Source organism: Denticeps clupeoides, chromosome 9 (assembly GCF_900700375.1).
Source record: "Denticeps clupeoides chromosome 9, fDenClu1.1, whole genome shotgun sequence".
Lineage (NCBI taxonomy): Eukaryota > Metazoa > Chordata > Actinopteri > Clupeiformes > Denticipitidae > Denticeps > Denticeps clupeoides.
In genome coordinates this window covers 14305723-14325043 of record NC_041715.1, presented here as the reverse complement: position 1 = coordinate 14325043, position 19321 = coordinate 14305723, and the positions used below count along the sequence as shown (strand labels likewise).

The following is a 19321-nucleotide window of genomic DNA, read 5'->3' as shown; positions in this document are numbered from 1 at the left end:
CAATCTCACATCGAAACACTTAGCTTTGCCAGATCAGCTGAAATAAGACATAATTAAATACTGAATTCTGAACTTTTTGATTTTCTGTGAGCACAATTTTTAATCTGCCGCTAAAATAGTGTTATGCAATAAGCATGCTATCTATTTTGCTGCTCTATCATCCATCCCCAGGAAACTCATTCCCAATTCACACGTCCACCAGGTTGGCCACATTTAATGACCCGCTAACCCTAACCCTCCCCCTGCCATTGTTTCACTTAACAAGCCTATTCAAGGCAGTTGTGAGATGAAACCAACCTGGAGGATAAATTTGTGGACACAAGTTCTGTGGATGCAGAATGAAACGTCTCTACATTAAAGAAAGAAAGTCCAGATGCCATGACTCAACTTTCAGACAAATTCACCTGGATGACTGAGAATCTTCACAGACATGAAGCATGCTACTTGTTCATTAGTGTAAAGTCATGGACATCCTCAGGAATAAATAAGTTGATAAAACATCAAATAAACTTTATCTATATTTTAAAGGAGAGAAACAATCTACCATTTGTGTTGGTGTTCAACTATTTCTGTACACACTGTTGCACAAATATACCACTATAACCGCACATATCAGTACCAGTCGTACAATGCCACCGTCTGTCGTTGCTATTGTTTGTTCTCCCCGAGACACGGAATCAAGCTCGCAGACTACCGGCAGACTCCAGTGAAGAGACCAGCAGATAAATCCTGGTTCCTGGCAACTGCTAAACAACGACTTAGAATGAAACCAACCAGAGAGTCACCACAGCCACCACCACCAGATGCTCTAAACTACACTTTGGACTTTTCCACCACTTTTTATCTTATTGGACAAACACAAACCCTGCACTGAGACCACTTGCAGGCTTCCTCTACCCTGGAAGGGCGTCCCTCTCTGTATCCATTCTTGCCAAGGTTTTCCTTTTGTGCAGAAGGGTTAAGTGTGGGGGGTGTCAACTATATTGTCTGTCAAAGCCCATTGAGACATACACAATGGGCTCAAGAAATAAATGTTGTTGATGTTGTTGTTATTTAGTTATGTTTTTATAACATAAGTAGGACAAAAAAGTCCTGACAAAAGAAGTTGTGCCCTGTGTGTTCACAAATTTCTGTTGATGGGTCACCAAAACACACATGTTTTTTATTGTTCATTGGCAAAAAATGTGAAATCCGTTTAGGACACAAGGTTGGAACATTCCCATGAGGATCTGGGTACCATTTCTTAACAGGCTCTGAATTGGCTTTGATGTAAAACATCCCCATTCTTACCTTTGGTCCTTCTGCCAAACAAACACATTCAGGCAGTCACATTTGGCCACATGCTTTAAAGCACATACAGCCTCGGAGCAAAAATCCTGCTTCCTGCAGGCTATGGTGGAGTGGGCTGTGAATGGAGGACAGGCGTAGGTGTCAGAGGTGGGGAGCAGCAGAGATTTTATTAGGCTGCCTGAAAGAGTTTTCCCCCCTTTCTTAGTCCTGTTATTGTTATGTGGAGGTTGCAGGCATGAATTAGATGTGTCTTACAGGCTCTAATAATGTTAACGTTTCATTATTGAGGAAAGACTTAGCTGTCTGTCGCACATATATGGCCACTTACATGCGTGCTGTGCAAAGAACGAAAGCCTCAGGGAGGCCATGAGGCTTTTGTGTGTCATGCTTTAGATCAATACTGCATTAACATGAGAGGAAAAGGGAGGTTTTTCTGTCCCCAACGCACTGTGTGATGTTGCTCTAATTCAACATTGGGTGCAGTGGTCACACTGTACTGCACACACTCACCAATCAAATCCTCCCAATTGGCTTCACAGCGTCCTCCCTCTCCATGGTTGGATAGTGCAAATCTTTCTCTGCCATTTATTGTTGTCACAGTGCACTACCTTTGCTGAGCCCAGCAATTTAACATTTAGGAATTTGTATATATCTTGTCAGACCCCTTCTCAAAATCATATTTCCTGTTGGGTTCAAATACATTTCTGGTGTTATGATAACTTACGATTTCACATGGTTTTCACAAGGTTATCAAGGTTTCACAATCTTTGTTCATGTAATGTTTCACATAGTCACGTCCACGAGCTGACGAGGGAAGGAAGGGCAAAGGCAGGACATAATAAGAACAGGGATTTATTAATAATACAAAACAAACACGGCACGAAGGCTGAAAACAGGGAAAAAGGGGAGAACTTAAACAAACCCGCAGGCGTGTGGTGATTGCCAGAACTCAAAAACAACATGACACACAATCAGTTGCAGGGTCTACTAAAGAATGTCGGAGACGCCGATGGGCGGCTGCATGGCGCCTCTTATCCGCTGTCTGGATTGGGCACAGGTGATGTCTCCAGCTGCAGCCAATCCTGACACACATGGCATGGTGTGCTTGTCTAGTTCTGCTGCCCTAAGCTTGTGATCTTCCAGATAAACTGGACAATGCCTGACCATACAATAGAAAACAAGCTCTATGCTTAGCACATAATGCTGCACTTAGCACCAGTTCATATATAGTGCCCTGTGTGTATTAATACTGATCGTCTAGATTAAATAAATGATCGACAATTAGCTCCAAGAGTGCTGGAGTTTCAAAAAACTAATATGCTCATTTTCAGGAGTGATTGCAGAAAAGCAAAAGAGATATTATTGGTTCGCTCTGCACCGTGCTCAAAAGGTAGTCAGACAAAACAGTGAAGAAAGTAGTGCAAACTCACACATGTGTGCTGTCAGTACATGACAGTTTGCCATGCTGCACATTCACCTGCTTGCACAATGTGAAAGGAGACAAGAAATGATTCTGTGCATTTTTGCACTCCTGCAGCTGGAATTAATGCTGGGCATTAAACCTGCAGAGCTTCCTGCTGCCTCTGGCCGGAGTTTGTGTTGTTCCAGAACTTTCCGATGGGACATGAGTGTGACAGTCTCAGAGCGCCTGGCACATTTTGTGCATTTTTGTAAATGAAGAGACCCAAGCGTGATGGTGCTTAATGGGCTGGCACTCCTCTCTGCCTATGCGATGCATCAGCCGGTGCGCAGAGCATAGCTCGCGCTCTGCTGATTTAAAACTGTTCTGCAGTGTGGCCACTCAGCCGCAAAGCAAATTAGGTCTTTTATTAACAGAGAGGAATCATGTCACCAGAGATTCGGCGTCTGCTGTGGCATTCCGACGAGAACGCCGTGATCGTTTTGATGGAGTTCTGCAAAAGCTTATGTGAGATGACAGAGAATAAACGCTGCCTTGCCATGTGTCATGTTTGATTTCTTCTCATTTCCTTCTCCTTGTACATTTAAGTTTTGTTTTATTTCTCAGAAGTCTGGCCCACGCTGGCTTTGGAACTCTTATCTTTTCTTGCTGTGTCTCCAAGGACACCCCTGATTGCAGCTGGAGTAATTGGTGGTCTGTTCGTGGTGGTCATCATATGCCTGAGCGTGGCTGTGTCCATCCGGCGAAAGAGCATCAAAAAGAAGCGAGCCCTGCGACGCTTCCTGGAGACTGAGGTGAGTTGGGGGGTGGTGGGCCAAGCTGCGAAATGCACTGGACATCCGAAAGCAGCCAAGCTTTACAAAGAAAAATGATTAAGACAGAAGATGTTAAGACACTGTTGGCTTAAATGAAAAGTTAGTGATTTAAGCAGACAATTAAGCAGGATTTCTTGCAGCAAGTGTTGAAATGGTCACTTAATTACAAAGTACACAGTTAAAACTGATTGCATTTGGAATAAATTAGTCGTTATAAAGCTTAGTGCACTGCAATACTTCCTCTCTAGATGAACTTAAAGTCCATTTATGTTCAAAGTTAATGACAGACACAAATACAGAGAGAGATTTCTGTCTATACAGGTGCATTTTTTAGGAAAACTTTTATAAGGTTGCAAGATGGTTAGAATCATCATAGAAAAGAGAAAAATTATAAAAGAAATTCTCAGTGTACATTTTGAAGTATTTATAAATACCTCTACAGTTTCTTAATGAACAGCTAAATTATTAGTGACCAGTTGAAATGACATTTGGAAGTATGTGGATGAGATTTATTTTTAAATAAATTACCTTAATTTTATACATAAAGGAGCAGAAAATTAGCCTTTTTTAGTCGAAAATGCAGAAAGAAACCACCTCCCTCAATGTCACATGCCCTGAATCCACCACAACACTGCACAGTAGGACACACCCTGGCCAGGTTATGGGTTCCTACTCTCGTGTACCTCCCAGGTTCCTTTGGCATGGATAGAGACCCTCACGGGTGTGATGAGCATCAGATGTGGTACACCCATCCTTAGTGAAAGTGAAGTGATTGTCACATGTGATACACAGCAGCACAGCACACAGTACACACAGTGAAATTTGTCCTCTGCATTTAACCCATCACCCTGAGTGAGCAGTGGGCAGCCATGACAGGTGCCTGGGGAGCAGTGTGTGGGGACGGTGCTTTGCTCAGTGGCACCTTGGCAGATCTGGATTCGAACCAGCAACCTTCTGATTACGGGGCCGCTTCCTTAACCACTAGGCCACCACTGCCCCTTAGTCACACCCATCTTTAGTCACACCCATCCTTAGTCAGCTGAGACTCTTCAGAGAAGCTGACAGACACCACCGTTTAAAGGCCAAAGCCGAGATCATGAGCAGAGCAGAGCCTCTTGCACCTTGCTTGACTGCCATCTGCCATATTATAATGCAGATGGCTTATTTTGATGGGTTATTGATATAACTATATAAAAATTCAGCATTATGGTGAGTATGGTGAGAATCATGTGATGATCTTAGACATCTAGTGAAGCTTCATATCTCTGCATAAATACTAATACACTCTATTAGACCAACTGCATCTTAAAGATTCTACAATTCTTCACATCAGCCTGTGGTCAGAGCTCCTCTGCTGCCGTGCTGCAGGTCACAGCTGCCACTCAGCGATGGGTGTTTAAAAAAATAAATGAGCATGCTCAGTCGGTGCAGAGGCTCTCCCGTCCACCCGCCGTCACTCCCACTTTCACTGGCTGCTCTGACGCTCACAGGAGCGGCGGCAGCTGTCAGACAGGCCTCATCCCCTCGATTTGTGAAGCATCCGGATGGGGTCCGTTAAAGCAGCGAGGGCATCCGTTTCAATTACCCGTCACAGCCTGCGGAAAGCATTTGGGCTTGAAAAGTGCATCGCAGAACGGCTGCAACCGATAGTCTTGTGCTTCCCCCGGCCTCTGAGGCCACGTTCTGGGACTCCTGCCCGGTCTGTCTCTAGTTCTTTCTCTGTAGCAGAAAGTGTTTCCCAAAGCAGTGCTCTGGCTAGTGCACCAGAGCCACCATTAGTGTTAGCAGTGGGAGCTGCTTCTGACGAGTGCTGGGACCGAGGCTCGAGCAGGGGCTGCTGGGTGTACTTTGATCATCAGTCACTGGAGGCTTAATTCTTGCCTGAAATTTTGTGTATTGATAGGAATCAAACTGAAACATACAATACAGACATTCTAATTTAATTTGTGTGTGTGTGTATAAAATACAGAATTGAGAGTAAAAGTGCATTTTATGTAAATATGTTAGCTCCCAGTATGCTGGATATCATCCTGCCCGGGGAACCTCTATGGGCCACACTCGATCCTGTATGTGGACACTCCGAATCCCACATGGTTTACGTAGGGGAGGCGGATTAGACACAACAAGCCACATCTGATGCTCATCACACCTGTGAGGGTCTCTATCAGTGCCAAAGGAACCTGGGAGGTACACGAGAGTAGAAACACATAACCTGGAAGTTCGAGAGGTGACGTCAAGTGGACACTACATAGTTGGAACTTACCAGGGAACCCGCAGCTACAGGCACCAGGACACGCAGATAGGGGAGGGGGGGCATGTCATTGGGTGTGGAGCTGGTGCGGACGTGACAGTTCCTTTTATACAGTAGATGTTAGAAGGCGGTATTAGTACAGAGAGAGTGGAACTTTCCATTTGGTGTCAGCATAATGTAAACAAGTTCAGTTGTACCTACGAGCAACCTTCAGTGTCACATGTCTACAAGGAAATCTTCCTGAGTTCCAGCAGAAACAGATTCATGTCACACTCACATATGCAAAATGATTAAATAGATGGTTATATGCTGGTTAATATAGTTTAATAAAGGACAACAGTAAATTGAAATGAATAAATGGATAACAGTAAAAATTAATAACTGGTTACATGAATACAATGCTTTGTCACTGTTGTCTGTGTCTTGGCACATCTTTGGATATTTTTGGGCTGAAACAGTCACATATCTGGCAACACCGCTTTTCACCACGTGACTTGTTAAATCAAACAGAATGAGAAAAGCAGTGCATGAGAGCTGTCTGTTTCTGTCTGTTTATTTCTTTAAGTCCTGAAGACATACTTAATGCCAGATTAACAAACACTCCCCTTGTCTATTATGCCAACCAAGCTCAGAATGTCTGTTGTGGGACATGCATGCATGTATGCTGGTCTTCGACCACACGCTCTTTCCGTTCGAGCCGCTAATGATGAGAGGGGCGCTGGAGTGGCCACTCGTGCAGAGAGTTGAGTAAGAAGCGTGTGGCATTAAAGCTCTCACAGCGTGCTGAAGCCCCTCCCTCCTCCTCTCCCCGTGCTTTCACACTCGCAGACCCGCAGTGGCCTCTTCAAACCCTGATGCTCTAATGACAAGATTGTAGCCCTTTTTCCCCAGCCTATTCCCATTGTGGTGCCTCTTGAGTGTGGCTCCCCCTGCCTCGCTCACTCTTTCATGCTTTTTCCCCATTGCTTCTTATTTTCATCACTTCATCATGTACAGTCTCTCTCCCTCTCTGTCTATTGCTCTCATACTCACAGAGTTCCACATTTGCATAGCACACAAAAGATAAAATAAATGATATTCTGGCTCTGGCTTTTGTTCCCCCCTGATCGTGTGCAGCTTCAGATCACTGCTGTACAATGTTAGGGTGGGTGTAGGTAAGGGCGGGGGTTGTGCCTATGTTCCTCTGTTTCTTTATGGCTGCAGGGTTTATGTGCATGAACTCTGACCCCCCCATTCTACACTCTGGATTAAATCAAAAAGTCTGGCGTGAATCGAACGGCGCGCGGGCAATAGGCAGGGGGTTGAGTTTTATGCAAATGATGGAGCTTATGAAAGTCTTGCACTGAACAAAGTCATCATTAGCTGCGTTTGAGCATTTAATATACAGCCTTTGTTTGTTGCTCTTGACCTCCCCATACAATTACTGTGACGGTTGTTTACTGGTTGATAGGGAAGATGTGTTTAATTTAACCAGAAGAATAATTCATAATGTGATCAATTTATTGCTCCTCTCCATCTTGTTCTGTTGGATTAAGCAGAGGGCAGTAAATATACCGTCACCTCAGAACTTTTCGTAAATGGTAAACATTCAGGCTGATGTTCTGCAGATTTTCTACAAAAGAAGAATAAGAATAAGTTTGAACCTTTTTTGGCCCTGGCCACTCAAAATTCCTCTTTCTGTATGCTTTATACTTAAAATTCTGTTTCTGACCATTTGAACACAATATTGTACTTCAAATATTTTAGAACATTTAAAAAGTCTTAGTTGATAATGGAGGAGTCACTTCATAATGCAGTCAATCAATCAGATATTGTAAAGCAATTTTTTTAATCAGCACCTAACATGAGCACAGTGCTTCGGTGAGCAAGCCCAAAGGTGAGAGTGTCACGGAAAAAACAAATATTGGAAGAAACCTTGTAAGGAGCCCAGATTCAAAAAGGGGAACCTATCTTCTTCTAGTCAGCACTGCCCCAGGCTACCTGCATCAGTATGTAGTGTGAACTACCGGGATAGTCTGGTTATTGCGAAATTCAGTTTGCTGTCATGCTGCAGAGAGTCCAGTGTTCCTGGTGATCACCATAGTAGTGTGTAGTTCACTGTGGTAGGTCATTGTGCTTAATCCATTGTAGAGATCAGCAGAGAACCAAGCAGTTGAGACACAATATGAAGCCTGATGAAAAGGAGCAGGAGAAAATGAGAGGATGGTGGCATATAAAGGCTGAGCCATTTAAATAGTTGTACATAGTGAATTACAACCTGGAAAGACACATTTGTTGAGACTATTGTGGCATTGCTACTGATGAGGTGAGTGTGTCATGTATCACTGTTCATTGAGAACACATCTGGGTGGTAGTAGCCTGTACACTGCTACAATCCTATGAACCAGAAGGCCACAGAGTCAAAGGTTCAAACCCAACTTACTACCACTGTGTCCCAGAGAAAACCCTGACCTAATCCTTAGTTGCTCCAGGGGACTGTCCCTGTATCTACTGATTGTAAAATGGCCTGTATAAGGTCATCTGACAAATGCTGCAAATGTGAATACATCATGAATCTAGCACCACAGGACAGGACCAGGGACAGCTCCCTGTCTGCGATTCAGCGCCTATGAAAAATGCCAGTAGAGTGTGGTCAGCTCTCCGCTCCTCTCTAATCTAGCGGCGTATGTGGTGCAACTGTGTGACTACCTCTACCAACCTCTAAGATTAGTATAAACAAATCTAACTGACTAGAAATACTATCTAGTAGTAATGATAGTAGTCTAGTAGTCTCCTGTTACGTCTTTTCCTGTCTCCTGTTACGTCCAGGGATTCTGATTTAGAATCCCTTTTAAATGAACAGCAGCTATTGTTTTTTAATCAGGCTGCAGTGTTGAGCAGCAGTACGCTGTGAAGGCTAAGAGGACTCCTGATTTACACACACGCACACACACACACACCTCCTCTCTTCCTCTATTTGTTCTCTCTGCAGTACTGCAGTAATGAAACACACAAAGTGCTCCAATCACCCTTAACTGTGCCATTATCCTACATTCTTTTTTCTCTCCTGGTTCCCTTTCTTGCTCTCAACGCCTACATATCTCAGAACCCGTGCCAGGGTATCTCTCTTTCTGTCCCTCTGCCTTTGCTCCTTCACTCTGATCTTGTCTCTCCACTGTGTTATCTCGGACACATTCTCTGTAGCAGTGTAATGAAACCCTGCTCTGAATGAACTGATCTCGGCGTGTAAAGGCGTCTTGTGCGCGGCTGAGCCGAGCGTTCCTGTGAATTAATTGGTTGGAGTGTGGATGCCTCGCCTGACGGCATGTTGATGTTTTTTTCAACACCAGCTGGTGGAACCCCTCACCCCGAGTGGCACGGCGCCCAACCAAGCCCAGCTGCGCATCCTGAAGGAGACTGAGCTGAAGAGGGTGAAGATCCTGGGTTCTGGTGCCTTTGGCACCGTCTACAAGGTGTGTGGGTGAGGTGGGATGGGCGTGGTGTGTAGTATTTGTGGGGATAGGTTAGCAACATTAGACCTACCTTGCGTAATATTGTACATGCCAAAAGTTTGGGCCCAATCTAAAATTCTTTAAAGTCAAATATACAATACACTTCTTATTCACAAATTTAATTAGAAGAAAACATTAGGTATGCATAAAACAAGTATAACTGATGGCTTTTAACTATTTTAGAATCTGCAGTAACACAATATTTAGACCAAAGTCTTTTGGTTGTGACATATCAGGTGTGTGATTAATACATTGACATTCACTTTGCATGGTTAAAAATGTGCTGGGGGTTGTTGCAGTGAATATGCTGCGATAAAGGAAAGGGGTGGTTAGTTAGTTTACATCTACATTTAAGACATTTTTGCAAACGCCCTTATCCAGAGCGACTTACAACATGCTTTCAAGTTACCATCAATGAAGTGATCAGTTCCGGTTCATTAGAACCCCCAACTATGAATACAATCTTTTTATTCACTCTGTTGTAGATTCTGTACACAAGTTCGACAATAAGAAAGTTACAAGTTAATCTAAATATTCTCTAAAGAGGAAGTTCTTGAGCTGCCGTTTATACAGTATATTGATTACATTATACTTACATACCTTTTAAATACATTTGCTCTAAGGAATATTTTGAAAAAAAAAAACACCAAAGCCAAAATAATGATAATAGTAAACCTTTACATTTTGAGTGTTTTTATATCAATTATTATATTAAATATTATTATTTTTTTTTGTTTGTTTAAAATATTTTTTTTGTATAATGAATAGCATATGTGTTCATCGCATGAGTGATGCAGCTGGTTACGATGAGGTGCGTGTAAAGCCTGAAGATGTTCTATGTTCCTGTGTAAAAGAGGTCCCTGCTCTTGTGTTTCAGGGTATCTGGGTTCCTGAGGGTGAGACTGTGAAGATTCCTGTCGCCATAAAAATCTTGAATGAAGCCACTGGACCCAAAGCCAACGTTGAGTTCATGGATGTAAGTGCCTGCATGAAGTCGTGGTCGATTTTCATGTTTTTTTGTAACAGGATACAAATGTATGTAACAGCGGAAAACGGGAGCTGATGCAACAGCTGGGAAACTCTCCCCACGGGGGTCGTTTTACATGATTTCTTACAGTTTATGGAAAGACATTTTTATTTGTGGAAGTGTGAGTGCATTTGGTTATGTGTAAACGTAGCAGATGTCTTTGAAATCTGTTGCGCCTACGTCTTTGTCGCTCTATAAAATATGTTTTTGTATAAATGTGTATCAGTCAGTGTGTTGCCGTGCATGGCGCTGTGCAGGTATTTTCCCATAATGCACAGGGGCCGGACTGAGAATTAATGAGCTTTCCGCCCCATTGCCGTGCCAGCAACCCATGTCCCCGTGCCTGTTCTTTGGAACCGCACAATGTCTGGGACATGTGGGATATCACCATGTCAGCCTGTGCCAACATGGGGGTGCGCTTTGGCGGGGGAGCCCTTCATTCGCCTTTGAGCCGTAAGAAAGTGAGAGGCGTTTTCCCTCAACCTCGTCTTCCGCGTGGGGGGAGGAGGCCTCACACAGTCCCCCATTTAAACCGAGTCAGAGCCAAGTGGCACGCGCCTGTAGAAACTCACTCAGACAGGCCCCCAACCACGAGTGGACACACGCAAACAGCTCCAACAGCTACAAACTAGCAGGAGATACAGCACTCATTATTCTGCTGTCAGTCTTACAGAGTTTGTTATATTTATCACAGTGTGTGTGTGTGTGTGTGTGTGTGTGTGTGTGCGTGTCTGGCACATACATTAAGTAGATTCTCAGGCTCTCTAATACAGAGGGTTCTCTTTTACTATGCTTTAGCCATCTTAACTGGCCAGATTTATGAATGAAATCAGCTCTAAAAAACTGCATCCAGTTTTATCATTGGAGTTTTTTTTCGGAAGTGTGAATGGGCAACAAGCTTGTTCCTTCTTCTCTTAGTCTAAGAGGTCAGAACGAAATCTGTTTGCAGTTGGTCTGTGTTGTTGCTGCACTTTGCTCAGCACAAGTTTCCTTTAAGAAATAATAGAAACTTTAAAGTGTCTTTTGTTGTTGTTTTCAGGTGTAAAGAAGCATCACAGTTATTTTACTTTGAAAAATGGCAGAAAATAACAATCACATAAACAGGCCCTGGAGCGAAGTTAAGACCAGCGCTCAAATTATTGCCAGACAATTGTTTACTTTCAGTGGCATTTTCTGTTTTCTGTCATTTAAAATACTGCCGCAAGTAACACTTGTTACTTTTACTTGTGTTAGTTTTACTTATAAATAAATATATAAAACGTTCTAATTTGGAAACTGAACAACTGAAACCCAGGAAGAGCCCCAGATCATCTGTATGATGCTGTTGTTGTACGTGTATGAGTCTCTGGGCGTCTCCCACAGGAGGCCCTGATCATGGCAAGCATGGAGCACCCTCACCTGGTGCGTCTGCTGGGCGTCTGCCTGAGCCCCACTATCCAGCTGGTGACCCAGCTCATGCCCCACGGCTGCCTGCTGGACTATGTCCATGAGCACAAGGACAACATCGGCTCCCAGCTGCAGCTCAACTGGTGTGTCCAGATCGCCAAGGTAAGGAGGCCACTGACACTTACCAGCACAATAAGGATGTTATTACGATTCAGCCATATTCAATAACAGAACAACTGTCTATGATAAAATCTAAATCAGTCCTAGAGGATTGCAATTTGACCGTGTTAGACTAATAAGAAATCAGAAAAATGAGGGATCTGGAGTAAAATGTACTCTTATCTGAAAAGGTGAAGGTGTGTGTTTGAAGAACAAAGTTGAAATTCCTGCTTCATCGCTGGTGCACTGAAAGAGATCTCTATGGATAATACAAGACATGCTGCTTGCAGTATTTTAAGAACATACAGGCCTTGCTCTGTGACTTTGAAGCATTTGAGATGAATGCACTGAAATATGGATCAGTCAACGGGCTGATCTCTCTTCTTGTGATGAAGAAAACCTCTATAACTAGCTCCTGAGTGTCCCCAGTCTCCTCTTTTTTCATGTTTTCCCATTAACTAATTTGTTTCTCACTTCCTCTCTCAAACCAGATCATTTTGGTCATTCTTCCTAGAATCTGACTCTTATTTTTCATGACATCCTCCATGCACACATTAGAATTCATGAGCTAAGACTGGCAAAAGCCAGTTACCAACTGGTGAAATGCTTTATACTTTGTCATTTTATCTCAAAGAATACGAGCAAAAACATTTTAGCAACTGGTCTCTTTCTGAGTAAGATGGAGTGGTCGATTCAGCCAACCTAGATGGCTAATTCAGGACCTGGAAACAAATGTTGAGAAAGAAGGAGACCAAAATGTGGGTCATTAAGATTATTTAATAAAAAACATATCAGAAATTGTTGTTACAGTAGGGATGCGTTACTCATAAATTATTTAAATATACCTGATTACCTTTTGAACATATCAAGTAGGAAATAGAACATTGTACTAAGTATTGCATATCACGTTATGTATTTGAATTTGGTATTTTGAGAATTACTCAACCTACAGAATTTTTCTGAACCTTTACATTTTGAGGTTTTGCACAAACTACTGGGAAGTTGGTGTGTGAGTCTCTCAATTGCCACGTTTGTGATTCGAGCTTTTATAAATCCTTTGAACTGCCTATGTAAGGATTTACAGTCTTTCCGGCTGTGTGCTCCAGCAACCCTGCTTCTGAGCTTTTCAAAAGTCTCTTTGATTTTGTTATGTTATGTAGCAGCACCAGAACATGAACCTCTTTTTTAAAGATACAGTCCGCATTGTAGGACAGCAGACAGCAGCTAAAGTGTCTCTAACTCCCATTGTGATTGTTTACTGTAAAACTAAAAGCATTCATAATACAAAAACATTCTACTGATGAAACTGATACAAAATATCTGTGGATGAAACATGTTATGTAATATTACTGAAGTGGAACATCCCATATTTTATTTATTTATTTTTTTACTTAAGAGATGGATGTGCAGCTCCAGCTATAGACGGAGTCTGTTACATATTCTGGATAAGGGTCTCTGTTGCTGTAAAGGGAAGATCGTCTGAGGATGAAAGGCCTGAGCAAGGAGCCGAGTCGGCCCTACGGAAGCATGACGGAGCCGAATTCAGGGTTATCTCCTCAGCCAGGATCCTGACGGAAGCAGGTTAATCGGCAGCCGCATGTCCCTCTCTCAGACAGCCCTTCACACAATGGATTATTAATGGAATAATCAGGCAGGAGATTAATTTTAATGAGGAGGATTAATCAGTGAATAATGCAGGGAGATGGAGCTGAGGATGCCAACGGCGCCGCCACCCTCTCTCCCTCTTTCTTTTTCTCCGTTCTGTTTTCATTCTCCTCCTTCTTTCAGTCACATTTTGTCTCTCAATCACTTTCTTCTCTCTCCATCTTTATGGAACAAGAGATGGAAAGAGATTTTCTGATTTTTCTCCTTCTCTTCTCTTTGTCACTGTGGGCCAGATTTTTTATTGTGCAATGCGGAGTGTGTGTTGCGCAAATACAGGCCATTATCAGAATTTCAAACAGGATCTCGGCTAATGGTGGGTAAGGAGCCACAAAGGTACCACTGAGGTCCCCACACACTGGTCCCCGGGCACCTTTCATGGCTGCCCACTGCTCACCAAGAGTGATGGTTAAAAGCAGAGGACAAATTTCGTTGTGTCACTGTGTGCTGGGCTGCAGTGTTTCACAATGACAATCACTTTCACTTGCTATAGACATATAGCAGAGTCACCATCGCAGATAGAAGGCTTGCATTTTGATGTTGAACTAGTGAAAATCAATTATTTTGATGAACAATCGAATCCACCCCAAAAATATCGGTATTTTGGTGTCTTCTTGTGTTTCTGTATTTCTCTCTTCCATTGCCTTTGTCTCACTTTCTCTCTGTTGTATTACTCTTATATTCGACCTTTGCTTTCTCTGTCATTCTCACTTATAAGGCAGTAGACCAGTACACCCAGTAGCATATGTGATACCCATTCCATTTACATTTACATTTTACGGCATTTATCAGACGCCCTTATCCAGAGCGACTTACAATCAGTAGTTACAGGGACAGTCCCCCCTGGAGCAACTCAGGGTTAAGTGTCTTGCTCAGGGACACAATGGTAGTAAGCGGGATTTGAACCTGGGTCTTCTGGTTCATAGGCGAGTGTGTTACCCACTAGGCTACTACCACACTCCCTGCTTTTGTGACCGCGACACAGATTCAGAGCATGATTCCGAGCATTTTTTAGGAATTTGTCAATTATAAAAGTATATTTTGTTGTAATTCAAATTAGAAACAGCAACCTATGTTAGTGGGCCCAACGTTCTGGCCTGTAGTATATTTCTAGCTTTTCATCACAAGAATAGGTAAGCTCCCCTGTTTCTTCTCAGCACCTCCTTCACTCACTTCCTCACTCAGTCTGATCCTCTTCCACCTCTGCTCAGGCATTATGTTTTAATACACTCCTCCTATAGCCCTCACTGGCCGGGAGATGCAGTACGGCATCCATAGTAGATCATAGCTTGTCACTTCCAGCCCTCCAGCTGCAGACTGCTGACAGGGTCACTGTGATTTTCATCACTCTGTCCTCCTTGTCTCTCAGCCACCACATTTTCTTTTGCTGTTTCAAAAATGCAGATATTGTTGGCTAAACTGCGCAAACATCAGCATTCTGCTTATTCTACTTATTAGATGGTGTGACTTAGGCTGATAATCCGCATTATTTCTACCTCCCTCTTCTATTTGGAGGTGATGGAGCTGCAATCTGGTGAGGACTGAGGACAATGTCTGGGGGTTGTTCTTCCATGCAGACCCATCTCTCTTGCAGGGCAAACATCTCTCTTTTGGTCTCATTAGTGGTGCCCCAGGGCTCTGCTGTGCTCTTCTCTCACCGGTGACATCTGTCTCTGTCTCCCTCCCCCTCTGAACATCTCCTCATTTGTCACCGGCTTCTGAGGCCGAAGCACTGTGTGAGGGCCACTCTTCAGATATCGTACAGTGCATGTGGAACCCACCAATGTCAGCAGCACCTACAGGCCTGAGCAGAGCATAGAGATAAGCCTGGTCTTTGTCCAATTACAGACCCTGGATCAGCTCAGTGTACCACAGCTTTGGATCTCAATTTCTTACGGCAGGGTTTGATCTTTCTACTGATCTTTGACTGTATGTGCAATATGTAACCAGCCACCATTTTGTTTATTAGTTTGTCCCGGAGCACCACGTTTTCTCCATTATTTTATCCCCAATTTAATTCTTTTAATTCATTTTATATGAATATTTCACACAAGCATTGAAAGCAACCGTCTCAGAAGCAGACGGCTGGGCACCCAATGAGGCAAGAATGGAGCCAGCAGGATATAAACACACACACACCCTTCCTTACAAACAAATGCATCCAACTGCATGGTGTGGGATCACTGCTGAACGGATAATCCTGAGATGGATGAGGCAGGTGTGGCACAGAGGATACGGATGACTGAAGGTAGGTCACACAATGGATGAGGGCACTGGGAACACAGGTCCACGGAGACTAATGAAAGCCTGTCAGTATCCCATCAAATACACGCACACACACACACGCACTCACACACATTTTCTTTTGAATGCAAGGAAACATATTTTTTTCCTTAGGTTGTAAGGTTGCGCCTGTGACACCTTACTTTTTTGAGCAGTGTCACTTGCAATGGAGAGAAAACAGTAGGGGGACAGTTTTGTAACTGCTTCACTCACAGCATTTTACCCTCAGTCACATACATGTGTGAATGTCTGAATAAAAAAAAATCATATTTATTGAGCTTTAACTCAAACCAGAAGTGTTATACACTGATTGTAAATGGAAAGGTGCAATATGTCACCAATCAATGGAAGATCATTATTATTAAGCATTATTAGTAAGCAAATTCAGGATCCTCCTAATTGTTTTAGAATAACAACACAGACCTTAGGGTGACACCACTGTTGGCCATGCCTAGACGTCAGGGAGTAAGCCCACTTACCTTCAATGGATTCTTGATCTGAGGTGTCAGAGGATATAGTTCATTTCACCACTTGTTTTCAAACTAGGCCCACTAGGCACAGGGCTGCCTGCTAAGCGTGGGGCTCGATCAATTGGTAGTTATCTGTATCTCGAAGAGAAACTTCCCAGTTTGTTGGTATATTTCTTTCTGTCACGCAGAACACAGTCTGAAACCTATTTTTCTTGTTTTGGCTGCTTTGATTAGTGGTCACCACTGTGGATCGAGCCGTATGGCTGTCCCCACAATTTACTTAAGCAGAAAGCTTTAGGCCAGATGCCATTCTTGACACAAACCTCCCCATTTACCCGGGCTTAGGATGGTGCTTCTTCACGCTGATTTAACATTCCTGTCAATACGTCGCATGCACAAACATGTTTTTTTCATCTTTTATCTGTTTATTTATGTTATTCCTGAGTAAATCTAATTTGACACAATAGTTAAAAACACAGTGTTAAAGAAATCAATACTGCATAGTTCTCCACCATTAATGTTTTGGTGAATAAAAGAAGTCAAGTGCAGTAAATGATGTTCAAATATGGCTAATTAGAACTGAAGCAAGTGTAATTAAGTTGGTGATTAAAGCTCAGTGGTTTCAGGTAGAGGTGACACATTGTCCTCTGTCGACTGTAATTGTAGAATACGACCAGAATCACATTTTTTCCAGAATTTAATTGCACACAATGTAATCTAATGGTGGAGCATTTCTTCATATTGCCGCCACTTTCATCTCCGTGAACATACCCCTTCTGTTTTAGGTCATGGGAAAAATGCTATGATCCAATGGCCAAACAAAGTTCAGCTCAAATACAGAACAATGATCACAGAGGGACTTCCTTTCTTTTCATTCAGCATTTCATTTGCATGTCACGTGACCCCTTAATTCAGATCTCACTGCATTTTCAGTTTTTGACATAATGACGGGACAACCCTTTGTCCCTCATGCGAAAAAAAGCTCATGTCTGTAGCACTATCTCAGGCCTCTTAACTTGTAGGATGTCTTTTCAGCTGTTAGTGACCAGCTTAACTAAATGCCAACCATTCAGTTCATTTTTAATGATCTGCCTGCAAAATGTCCTGCAAAATGAAAATGAAAAAAAATGAAAATGAAAAAAAAAATGCCTGTCACTCGTCGGCTATGCTACACAGTCATGTGATGTGTGACCATATCTTGTTTCAGCAATCAAAAGGATTTTGTCATGTGACTAATTAAAATCTAAGATGAGTCCCACAGCCTTTGTCTAAATCGGTTTTACTGGAGCGGCGAGTATTGACACACTGCGCCCAGTCTCCTATGATGGGCTGCTGCACACACAAACCTGAGGAGGACTAAGCGGTTATGGGGAGTGGGATATGGGATAATTCTAAATGCAGCTCAAGCAATCAGATTTTAGAAGCAGAAGTACATGCTATGTAATGTTAAATAACTCCCATGGTTGTTTTACGAATCATGTGTTAGATCTTGTGCAGTTTATTTTAGTTTATTTTGGGGTTTTAGCAATGTAATGATTACCATCGGGTTTTCTAACTCCACATCTCATTTCTCAATAATTCACTTTATTCTTCCTTCTGCCCTTCTGATGCCCTCTTTTTCAACCTGTCAGCGCTCTGTACTTGTTTATCTATCTATCTGCCAGTTTTCCCTCCCCTCCGTCCCTGGAGGCCATGTATGGGCTCACACACTGAGCCTTTCTGCAGACTGCCAGTCAGCCAGTCCCCTGATTCAGCCATGGCTCCAGCGTGCGCTTTATTTATTCCTCAGCCATTGAGACGGACCTGCACAGCTCTCCCAACACTTGCTTTTGCCAGTGTGTTTGAATAAAAAAAGTTGAAATATATTGTTAATCTCTCAAGAGTGTGTGGAGGGGTTTTAGTGTCAAAACAGACTTTTTCGGCTTGAATGTCCTTAAACAAGTTCCCTGGTTGATTACTTTTTTTTAATCTCAAGTCTGAGTACGTATTATATTAGAGAGTGTTATCCACTAGTCTTAAAAACACTCAAAATCACTTATACAAGCATTTTAAAAGGAGAGAGTTCACCCCTCAAAGTTTATAGACTATTATATGAAGTGGTTATTGATGAAAAACAATCAGAACAGGAACATTGTGAGTACGCATTTAAGTATTTATTGCAGACCAGTTACCCATGTCGGGCAGAAATGCAATTAGCCGTATGCGATAATGGGCTAGTTTGATTGGTTGACTTGATTGGGCCAGGCTAACTGTATTTATGACAGTAGGCCATCTGTTACGGGTCTGATGTGCAGAGGAAGAGAGCACTGTCTTCCCAGCATGCCTCTCCCACCCAGACAGCCGGGATGGTGCATCTGCACCCTGTAAATGGAACGAGCATGGTTCGCTTTCTCTGATAACATGTTGTGCAAAATGCAGAGCCTTTAGATTTTTTTTGTAATTTTCAGTGATGCACTTCATCAGAACCAGCCAGCACTATTCAGACAGTGCTAAAGGCTGTCAGGTGCTTTATGGTGTTTTTTGTAAGTCAGTACCAATTCATAGATAATTACCCCATGTTCTTGTGCATAAAAACACTGGCAGTTTACTAGTTTGTCCAGGATTGGGTTTCAGAAGGGATTTTTGTTGAATACAACAGCTTGGTAAGAAAAGGACAAAATAAACGAGTCCCGACAACCCAAACAAGTGCAGGCAGATGACAAATTGACGTGCTGAATAAATGAGTTGGGGTTTTATTTTGTTGGCATGGTTTGGATTCCCTTTTCCCAGTAGAGGGAATTCAATGCAATCCAGTGTTATTGTGAGTGATTGCTATATTGTCCTACATTTAAAAAAATCTGTCCTGGTGAGAGTGCGGTGCTCCAAGATGATGAAGCATACATCCACACCTTGGTTGATGTGTATGACAGTTATGTAAATTATATGGTATGACCTCCTCTCTCCATCTCAGCTTTGTCAACGTCACCATCTAAACATAAGAGAATTTCATGTAGAAGAATAAATTTACATACTAGCAGGAAATGCAATAAATTTTTTTTATATAGGAATTGTAAGTGTTGATCCACAA

The 19321-nt window shown here is 42.7% G+C and overlaps 1 protein-coding gene across 3 annotated transcripts in view; it reads left to right on the top strand.

Annotated features, from left to right (window-relative positions):
• Window positions 1–19321, top strand: part of erbb4b (erb-b2 receptor tyrosine kinase 4b) — a 250494-nt gene that overhangs the window by 206249 nt on the left and 24924 nt on the right. For 2 of the 3 annotated variants that reach the window (XM_028990491.1, XM_028990489.1), the window contains 4 exons: window positions 3372–3504; window positions 9106–9228; window positions 10145–10243; window positions 11657–11842. In XM_028990491.1, coding sequence (XP_028846324.1) covers window positions 3372–3504; window positions 9106–9228; window positions 10145–10243; window positions 11657–11842 — 541 coding nt within the window. The remainder of the gene's footprint in view (window positions 1–3371; window positions 3505–9105; window positions 9229–10144; window positions 10244–11656; window positions 11843–19321) is intronic. The other variant, XM_028990490.1, reaches the window with a different exon arrangement.